This window comes from Atta colombica, unplaced genomic scaffold (assembly GCF_001594045.1).
Source record: "Atta colombica isolate Treedump-2 unplaced genomic scaffold, Acol1.0 scaffold181, whole genome shotgun sequence".
In the NCBI taxonomy this organism is placed as follows: domain Eukaryota; kingdom Metazoa; phylum Arthropoda; class Insecta; order Hymenoptera; family Formicidae; genus Atta; species Atta colombica.
The window spans coordinates 258,589-268,971 of NW_017259273.1; the positions used below are offsets into that span (position 1 = coordinate 258,589).

The 10,383-nt window shown below is 31.9% G+C and overlaps 2 protein-coding genes across 6 annotated transcripts in view; both read right to left on the bottom strand.

Annotated features, from left to right (window-relative positions):
* LOC108686447 (glycerol-3-phosphate dehydrogenase [NAD(+)], cytoplasmic-like) overlaps positions 1-1,442 on the bottom strand; it is a 38,317-nt gene extending 36,875 nt beyond the window's left edge. For both annotated transcript variants that reach the window (XM_018191761.1, XM_018191762.1), the window contains exon 1: positions 1,304-1,442. In XM_018191761.1, the coding sequence (XP_018047250.1) occupies positions 1,304-1,338 (35 nt within the window). In that variant the 5' untranslated portion in view covers positions 1,339-1,442. The remainder of the gene's footprint in view (positions 1-1,303) is intronic.
* Positions 1,443-2,691: 1,249 nt separating this feature from the next.
* Positions 2,692-10,383, bottom strand: part of LOC108686458 (V-type proton ATPase 116 kDa subunit a-like) — a 29,531-nt gene continuing 21,839 nt past the window's right edge. For 3 of the 4 annotated variants that reach the window (XM_018191786.1, XM_018191785.1, XM_018191782.1), the window contains exons 4-8: positions 5,985-6,111; positions 5,622-5,798; positions 5,068-5,280; positions 3,592-4,970; positions 2,692-3,377 (exon numbers count right to left, since the gene is read on the bottom strand). In XM_018191786.1, the coding sequence (XP_018047275.1) occupies positions 3,275-3,377; positions 3,592-4,970; positions 5,068-5,280; positions 5,622-5,798; positions 5,985-6,111 (1,999 nt within the window). In that variant the 3' untranslated portion in view covers positions 2,692-3,274. Of the gene's footprint in view, positions 3,378-3,591; positions 4,971-5,067; positions 5,281-5,621; positions 5,799-5,984; positions 6,112-9,492; positions 9,594-10,383 lie in introns of all 4 variants that reach the window. The other variant, XM_018191783.1, reaches the window with a different exon arrangement.

Below are 10,383 nucleotides of genomic sequence, written 5' to 3' on the forward strand. Positions count from 1 at the left end.
ATTGAAATTAGTATTTGAAAAAAAATTATTAAGGATCAATATTCGGCAATTTTTAATAATTAATATCTTGTTAACTAATCTTGTTAACTATTGCGAAATTTCCAAAATGGTAGAGGACTTTTCGATTCAGTTTAGTCCACTCTACCTATCTATGAACATTATTGGATGAATTACAGGACACCCTGTATATTATTCAAATATTATTAAAAATGTAATATTTAAATATATTATATAGGTCCTACCTGCTCACAAGCGTTGTCGGGTGATTTATGGAACCTTGTGTAGTGTAAGACTTATAATTCGTTTCGACATTTCGATTCGTAAAAGTCGAAACTCAGAACGCGCTTACAACAATGTTAACATACTATATTTTATGTCACACATATTATAGAATTTCAGAAATAAAAGTGCGCTTTTATCGTTCTGAATATTATATAACTTCTAAGATTCAAAGCCTCAGCATTAAAATCTTCGAAATTTGAACATTTTAATCTTCGAAGCTTTGAGAAATCAAAATTATATAGTTATAATTTAATATTTTTATTTTTAAAAACATACTCGTATTTACGGTTATAAATTACGAATATATTTTCATTTCTTTTCTCTATTCGCACAAATATATTTTTGAAGCTCCGATTCGAAGCTTCGAAGGCACTTTAAATTATAAGACTTCGATAGTTCAAAGTTAACTCGGAAGATTCGAATTCTTTCGAAGTTGTCAAAAGTAATTTCCCTAATATAGTACATTAAATAATACATAAATATATGTTTAGAAAATAGAAAGATACATTGAGTCAGAATTGTTGTCATACATTGCAACAAAAGTCGTGGAAAATGCGCTAATTTTTATAAAGAATTATAAATCAATTATTTTACTAATTGTCAATTTTTATTTTTGTAATGTCTTGCTTTCTTCCGATATTAATTCTAATTCTAATTAATTTCTTGAGTACTGCGTGCGGAATAACCTACGAAACTCGCGCCGGATTGCTCCAACGCCTCCAACGATAGTTTTCCCGCTCAGCACGTGATTGATAACAGAAATGGACATTAATTGTACGACGCACAATTAACATGAACTCCATTCGCACACGAGATCAAGACATTCTTTCTATCAGATCCGAAGGCACCTCGGCGTGGCCATGGTGTAATCGGAACGCGCGTGTAGTAAACAATAAGCGTTTAGCGTACACCAACATCTGCATGTGCGAATCGATTACCGCGCTTGTCGATGCAATTCTTCTTTGGCTGGAACGTCTAGCTGAACGAGGTTCATATACTATCTTCTTCTTCCGAGACTCACCAGTTGCCGGAGCCGATGATGCACACAGATGCCATGATGTTTTGAAAAATACTCTTCGATACAGATGAGGAAACGAGATAGAGATCGACCGAAGAGACGCAAAAACCACTACTTCGTCCGCACGCCGATGAGCGACTGGAGCGAATGGAGCCGATGGAGCGGCCGCCGAGGGATCGGGACTGCTCGGAGACGGCAAGGGAAGACCGACCGAAACCGAGTGACGCGTGCGTCATGCTATATACCAATCGAAGTCCAGGTTGATAAGAATATATCATCGGGTCAGATGGAGGAAGAGCCCGAACTGGAGGAAGGAACAAAATACAAAGATAATTTGAATTAGAATTGTTATGGTGATAAAATTAATGGTAATAAGATTGAGATCATTGTATGTTTTTTTGTTATAATTTCATATTATGAAATCAGAATTGTTATCATATAACTCGAATATTATCTAAAAATTGAAACAAGGAAGTTAGAAATTTCCGTTCTCTCAATTACGTTCTTTTTATTATTTAGTTTTATTGACTTTTTTTGCAATAAAAATTCAATAAACTATTTAAAAATTTATAATTTACAATTATTTATTTTACAATTATAATATTCATGATAATTATAATTTATATACATAATTATAAACAAAATTTTAATCATGCTACAAATTCGCATTATACATATTATAAAATTTTGCATTAGTCTGCAGGTAACTTCGTTGGTCTAAATATATTCCAATTGTTGACGAATTATATCTTATCACTTTATAAATACGGTTGTTTACAAATCAACCAATGAATGCTTACATAGAAATTTTATTTCATTTAATCTTGTAGTCACAAAACTATTTTTATTATTATGGAATTTTATTAAAAAATTAGAGTTTATTTTTAATCAGTTGACATTTTGTTTTAATATGTTAAATTAATAATTTAAAATTAGTTTTTTTTTTATGTAAATTTATTTTTCATGAGAAATTTTAGAAGTTTCTTTCCATTTTTTTAAAATAAATCTTTGAATAATAAAAATTTCTTGAATATTCTCAAAAAATTGAATCATAGTTTGTTTCTTGATTAGTCATAATTTAATTCAATATTAGTTTTGTTTAATGTTCGTTTTATTTCCTATCTTTTATAAATTTTCAAATATCAGTTATTATAACTAATTTCTCTTAAGTCATTTTTAGTTATAATTTATTTTTTATATCAATTTTAATTTAATACGATTGGTTAATACCGTGCTGTTAGATGAATCAAACAATCGGATTTCGCTGTTAAAAAGAGCATAAAAGCAAAGAATTAGAAATCTTATGGAGTATGGAAGAATTGCATACGAGTCGCTGTGTCCAGTATATTAAAAAGGTACAGATTTACAAGTCAATGAGTTTTCACACTGAGTTTAAATTTTAACTTTTTAATATGCCACATTTTTTTATTACGTACAGATATATGGAATAACATCAATCGGTCGCCAATGCGACATACATTTGTTTTCAGATCTACAGATGCTACGATGTGCATAGAGAATTTTGTACTGCTCACATAAAGGTTTTTAAAATTGCAAGAGAGATTTCTAATATTAGACGATAACGGACGAGAAAGGTATAAATCATACTTCATTTAGAGAGAAAGGTTTTAGATCTTGAATTATAATCTAATTATAATCTAATCTCTCGACCACAAGGAAGAAATTCATAATATCATGAAAATATTTTCTTGTCATGATCTTGTGTGCGTTACAAATTTTGTGGTTCGATCAAAGTTCAGTTTATAGTTAAAAGACTATACAAGATAAAGAGGAAATTAATTCCCGTTCTTTCGATCGATTATTATAATCTGAGTACACATTTATATTCGTAAAGGTTATTTTGCTTAATTATTCATAACTGACTTGTATAAATCAACAGCTATTGAATTCATAACGCCCTTGCGTTTATATTAATAAGCGAGGCTAGTTATTAATTAACGATGATTAATTTTTTTAATCTTCGGTAGTGGCCTGTGCAGCATCGAGGATGATCTCGAAGGAGAACGGTTGGAAGCTGTAACCCAAACCAGCATAGAATTTGCTCTGAAACTCTACCCTGGAATATAGAAAACGAGAATTAAAAATATATATTTTCATGAGCATTGTTGATGAGTTTACAGCAATAATAAATTTATCACTTAATAAAATTATTAATTAAACCAATTATTAATTAAACAAATAAATCATTTAATGACATTTGCACATAACAATTAATAAACAAATAAATCAATCAGGAAAAAATATGAGACATCTCGTGAATAGGATCTTACCAATGTAATCGAAGTGTATGTAAAAATGCCGAAAGGCCTTCCATAAGTACGAGAATGCCTACGGTGAGCACCGCCCAAAAGGCGAAGACAGCGTAGAGAACGATACCACCATCCCAACCCTCCCTCGCCAGACCATTTCTCATTACCATGTTCCACAACACCTCAGACAATTGGGCATGGGCCAAAGACAGGGCCCAAAGACGTAAATAAGATGCAGTATGCGACACGCTGCCAAGAACATACTCAATAGTGTGAATGCCCTGATGGATGAACACTTCCGTCATGTCTTCTTCCTCCTCTTTGTGGCCACCACTTTGAGTAACACCTCCGCTCTGCTGAAGAGCTCCCATGCTAGCCTCCACGTCGCCGTTCTCAGCACCATGATTATTCAATTGATAATGTTGCTTTCTACGGTTGCGCATCATCAAAATCGGCTTTGCTAGCAGCATCCATGGTACGCAGAGCAGAGCTACGACCACCAGAAACTTTTGCAAGCCGCTCTGACCGCCATACATGTATGGATCGCAATTGCCGACTTTGGTGGAAGGTTTGAAAAGAACCATGTTGATGAAAGTGATGAGAACCGAAGGTGCGCAACCGGGACCATCAATCGGATCGTTTTTCGGACCATATTTGATCCATTTGATAAACATGAGGATCACCATATAGAGAAATAGTGCACAAAGGAAAATTATTTGTGGCACAAACTCGCAAGTAATATTCATGCGCCTCTTAAAGTACATGTGATTCCACAATCCCACCATTACACCGAACAACATATGCATCACGCCGAAGATGATGGAAATCTTCATCTTATACGAATTTTGGAAGATGATTTTATTTTCTGCCAGTTGCCACACTGGATCCATACCAAACGGATACGGATAATCGATATAATCCGTCGAATTGGGATTCAGTTGCAGCTCTTTATTGTGCTGAATGGTGCTCAAATTATAGTTCACCAACCAATTAGAGCCAAAGATGTTGAGAGATTTGGAGAATATATCATTGTAAATTAGACCGGTATACATGGAAAACATGCCCATAAGAAAGATGATATAACGGCCACCGAAGAAAATATTCCAGATTTCGTTATCGCTCTTTTTAGCCGCTAATGGCTTCTCCTTCAGCACCATCCAACCACCGAACAAGAACATAATGAGGCCATGGCCAGTATCACCAAACATTATTGCAAACAGAAATGGGAATGTAATAATGGTGTAGGGCGCGGGATTCATTTCACGATAAGATGCAACCCCGTAAGCGTCAATCAACACCTGGAATCCTTTCGTAAACTTGTTCGTTCGATTGTATGTTGGTGGGTCCTCAAAAGTCTCCATGCGGTTCAAAATGGGAGGAACAGAACTTCCGCTGCGTTCCTAGAGAATGAGATGAAAAAATATTAATTTTTTATTTTGCGATACAAAGATCGTTGAAATAGCAAAGGAATGTTATGAAATGATGTTCGTCAATTACCGTCCCACGTCTTAACGCTAGTTGGATAGTCTCGATGTCCAAGACAGGTACCCAGCATTCGGCAATCAGACACTTTTGAGTAACATCCAAATTAAAAAGATTCAAAGTATGATAGATTGCTTTAATCTTGCGAACTTTAATGAACCAATTCTTGATGTTCTTTGCAGCAGCTACGAGAACACGATGACGATGATCCTGCGTCTGTCCTAAGACCTAGAAACCAAGATTGCATCGTTAATATATGTTCAACAAATTTTTTATCAGATATTAAGACAAATATTAAGACTCTTTTAATATCAATATTGAAGTTTACTATCTAATAATGCTAATAATAGAATTAATGTAATGACATGTGAGAGATGGATCCCAACTCAGTGAACCCTGTATTTGACTCAAATCCTCATCTCGTGTATGTTTCAAAAGAGGTTGACCAAGAATTAAAAGCTTGAGAGTAAAAAAAAGTATGAGGTCAATCCGTTTCAGAAACAATAAGTTGTTTAACTAATTAAAAAATTAATTCATTAAGTTGATATGAGAAAATATAATATTCTCACAGTGTTCAAATCTTCAATACGAGTCATAACGCCCATAGCCATTTCTCTACGATCAGCTGGCGCTTCTGGACAGGGATACAAAGTCGCCCTGAAGCCCTCGCAGATCTTCTTCACACGAGTTTTCAACTGATCACCTTGGAAGAAAATGATGAAGACTGACTTGTACACTTGGTCTCCCTAAATCCATCATTTTCGAATTAGTACTGGACTCTTTGATTAAAACATAAGTTGAAATAAATCATTTATGTTTTATATATAATTATTAATCTTATGAGTTATGAAATTCATAACTCATAAGATTTATTCAGATACAATCTTAACTTTAAATTCTTCGATTAAAAGTGGAGCGATACGATTACTTACTGTCGAAGGATCCTCTAGAGGAGTCTCAATTTCCGCCTGACGCAAAAAGACATTTCCACGACACGCGCGCCACAGCATGCGCTCGAATGCGGGGATGCGTTCTCTCAGGATGACTCCTGCGACGAAGCTGCTCATACGGCGAAAAAAAAAATGGCATATTAATAAGCGATAACAATAAATCAGATAATTAGGGCATCTATCGGTAGATAGATATGTGCACAGGTTAATGCAAAAAAAAACTGCGTAAAAAACTCGCCACGATCACGATTTACGGGGATCAATTTGTTCTTGCAGTGATGGAAAACGAAGCATCGTGATGATGATCTTTAACGAAGGCGGTAGCAAAGCCTTCAATCTGTATCGGTTAATGGCTTGATGTGGATTTTCCGGTAGTATTGCTAGCCAATTTGGGAAATGATGATTTCTGTAGCCATGGTTCTTCTCTCTCTCTCTCTCTCTCTCTCTCTCTCTCTCTCTCTCTCTCTATCTTTCTTTCTTTCTACATACCTCAGAGCACTTCTGTCAACTATCCTAGGAATCCTTGAAACACTCTTTGAACGACAAACTTCAAAACAGCATACAACGTGTGTTACAGGAATAAATCCAGTATATAGATCGGATAATTGTGCCATGGGATTTGCTTATAAATATATTTTTATCAGGTTGTTGTATACGAAGAAAGAGAGAATTTCTTTAGCATTCTAATTTCTTTTATTTTCACTATATAAACAAAAATTAATTATTTAACATATCGTTTGAAAATAACTAAAAAAAAAATATGCATAAAATGAAAATTTTTCAAAAAAAGTTGTATAGTCTGGAAAGAAAAAATACATAATTGTTTAAAAACAAAATGTACTTAATTATAGTATACAATTGTGTCTTTTGAAAAATAACTATCTATTTTCTTTTTATACCAATTGATTTATTTATTCTTATTACTCTGGGAATAAGAGTATTGATTATCAAAAAATTAATAATTTTCAAAATATTGTATATTTATATTAAAATAAAGAATAAAATATAAGTACAGATGTAAACTATTTGTAAACTATTTGTGATTTTTTAACGAATCTACTTTAAAATTTTTATATTAAGAATAACTTTTATATTAAGAAAAATAAAAGAATCATATTATGTAAAAAATATCATATAATTCTACATAAAAAATGGCGATAATTTTCATGATCTTGAAAAATCTATTTTTTTCAAAAACTGATTTTATGTATATTTTATTTATGATATTGATGATTATAATTAATATGATTTGTCTCTTTGCAAACTGTACAACGTGTATAACATACGTTTTGCTTGAAATTTTTTGCATATTTTTTCAATTATTTTCAAATAACAGTAAATAACTCATTCTGTATATATAAATTTTCCAGCAATTATCTCAGATTAAGAAAAAATTAAGATTATATACACAACCTAATAAATCTCTTACTATATGTACGTATGGGTAAAATTTTACTTCAAGCCCTTATATTCCTTTAATACTATTCAATGTATTTTTCTAAATCTTTATATCCTTGAAGGTTCGAATATTGGAATTCTTTGATTTTCTGTTATAATTATTCATTTCTCATATAACACTGCGTATATAATATTCGGAATATTCGTATAATAAAAAGTTTATATTTAGCATTAAACATGCGATAAAAATGCAAATCTAGGATTTTAACTCAATGTTTCAAATTTTCACGAATTTCAAACCTCTAAGGATCCAAAATATTGAAAACATAGTTTCAATGATCTAGATTTCTAAGGATCTAAAATAAGTCGAAGTAATAAGATACCAAGTATCCAAAGCGTTAAAAACTCCAAGAATCCAAATCTCCAGGGATCGAATGTCGCATAAATTCGAATTTGCAGAGGACAATTTTGTCGTTTTAGTCCAAGCATCGAAATAATCTAAAAATCTGGATTTCGAAATTCCTCGAGAAATGAGGAATTTCGGAGATGAAAATGCCAAGCTTCTGAAACATAACGTCTATGTTATATCTGCGTTAAAGAGGAGGGTAGATTTGAAAATGATCAAAATATCAATTTAACTCTTTCGATACTAACAATAAGAGAAGCTATAATCATATAATCATCCATAGCGTGTGGCACTCGCTATATACCAAAGGTGATTATAGCCCCTCATAAAAATTTTTATGTAGGGACATTTTTCATAAATATTCAGTTTTGTTGGTCGATGTAATGTGTGTATTCCTGTTTTGCAATTTATCATACTAAATTTTATTATTAAATAAAAAATTTTTTTAATATACTCTATATATATTTGTTAATAATATACTCTATATATATTTTGTTTTAATATACTCTATATATATTTTGTTTTAATATACTCTATATATATTTTGATATATGTACATTATATATAATAAAAACAAATATTACTTTAATGCATTATCTTTATATTCAGGGTGTTCCAGAATTCGCGGATTGCACAGCATTATTATATATACCAAATATATTATATACCAAAAGAAGCAACTTTTTCCTTTGGCAAAATTATTCAAACTTTTTAAATGAGAGCAATTTTAAGTTAACGAATGAGCGCTTCACATTACGCATGGATTAGAAGTGGCGCACACGGCGTGTACATTATTATTTTATTATTTTGATTTTGTAAGACAAAGATTTTGTAAGACAAAGATTTTGTAAGATACCTATAGATGAATCATTATTTTGAACTTCGACTTACTTAAGAAGAGAATTTTCTAATTAATATCGTCGAAGAAACTAAAAGTAATATTAGATAATGATTATAGTAGATCGAATAATTTTGATAGAAGATCGTTGCTTCAATGTTTTGAAAATGTGGCCTCAAAAAAAGCTGATTTAATAAATTAAAGCATGTGTTAAAAATGCAGACCTTCCATTAGTACATACTTTCTGCGGATAAGTTTTCTTGTGCAAATCATTGAATGTGTGTGTGAGGAATCACCCCTTAAATCTTTTAGCATACTTAGGATACACCTTGTATCGATATTTATTCTTTTTTAAAATCTCTTCAAAAATAAATGAACTATGAGCCTTACTTACCATTTGATTTTAAAGAATTATAATTGAATCAATGGTATTACAACCAAAATTGCAAAAAAAAGGCTGATATTTTTTTAACTATAATTAAAATTCAAGGAAATACTTTTATTTAAAAACACATCTGCCAAAGTGTAGCTAATCATATACGAAAGGGAATTAAAAATAAATGATTTAATTATAGTAAATAATAGTAAAATATATCATAAATAGTAAAATATACTGATGAAAAGAAGGAATGTAAAAATGGATTTGATCTTGTGTTTTTGCACCCTCCCCCTTGTGCATGATTCAGAGATGCTCAAATATCTGCTTTCTCGAATTTCTGGATCATCATGTGTTATTTTATTTGGAAACTCGGTTATCAATTCCGCGATTTCCGGAATTGATTCATTCAACTCTTCGGATTCCTGGGACCTAGCACGACGAAGATGGAAGGAGTAATGGGAGTACATACCCCAGTTGAACAGGGCCAAGGGCGGACTGGCGGGCGATACTATCATCGCTAATCAACGCGCGTGTCATGGACTCGGTAGGATTCAAGCCCGCGTGCTCTTGCTGACGACACAACAGACAAGACACAACCACATTAGCCACACTAGACACGACCACAATGCTCCAGCTCACCACTCTGTCTCTCGTTTACGCGGGATTTCTCTTCGATTTTTTTCGTTACCTTCTTCATTGTCTTGGACGAACTTGAGATATCTCTTGATCATGCGACAATCGTAAAAGCGGAAATCACGAGTAAAAGTGATGATGTGATCTCTCAATATCTCTGATACGTATAATGCTATGAGATTGTAATGAAACGAATAGAAAGATGATGATGTAGAATTAACCATTGTCATAATTGAATTTCTGATTTTTTGACGATTATCAAATAAGTCAGTTTTTAATAATTGAGAAATTGCTTTATAATTTTACAACGGAACAATATAAAATATCTTACAAGACCGCAATGTAACCACACAAATCGGAAATGAAAATTCTAAATGGTTAAGCTGGATCTTTAATGCTAAAATAATTCTGTATGAATTTAAATACATATTCAACCCCTCAAAGTCATCTCATTGTTTGTCGAATTTATTTTCAGTTTTGAATAATTAATATGTAATTTAATTGTATCAATGCTCGTAAGACATCTTAAATTGATCTCAATATTCCGACATATTTTGTAATGGAAACTATAACAATTATTTACACAATAATAATAATAGCTAGTACTATATAAAGATTAATAAATTTTTGAAGATTTTAAATTTACAATTTTATTGTAATATCTTTGCGCAGATTTATAGATTTTATTAATATCTTTTTTATTAATATTATTTCTCTCGATATTTAT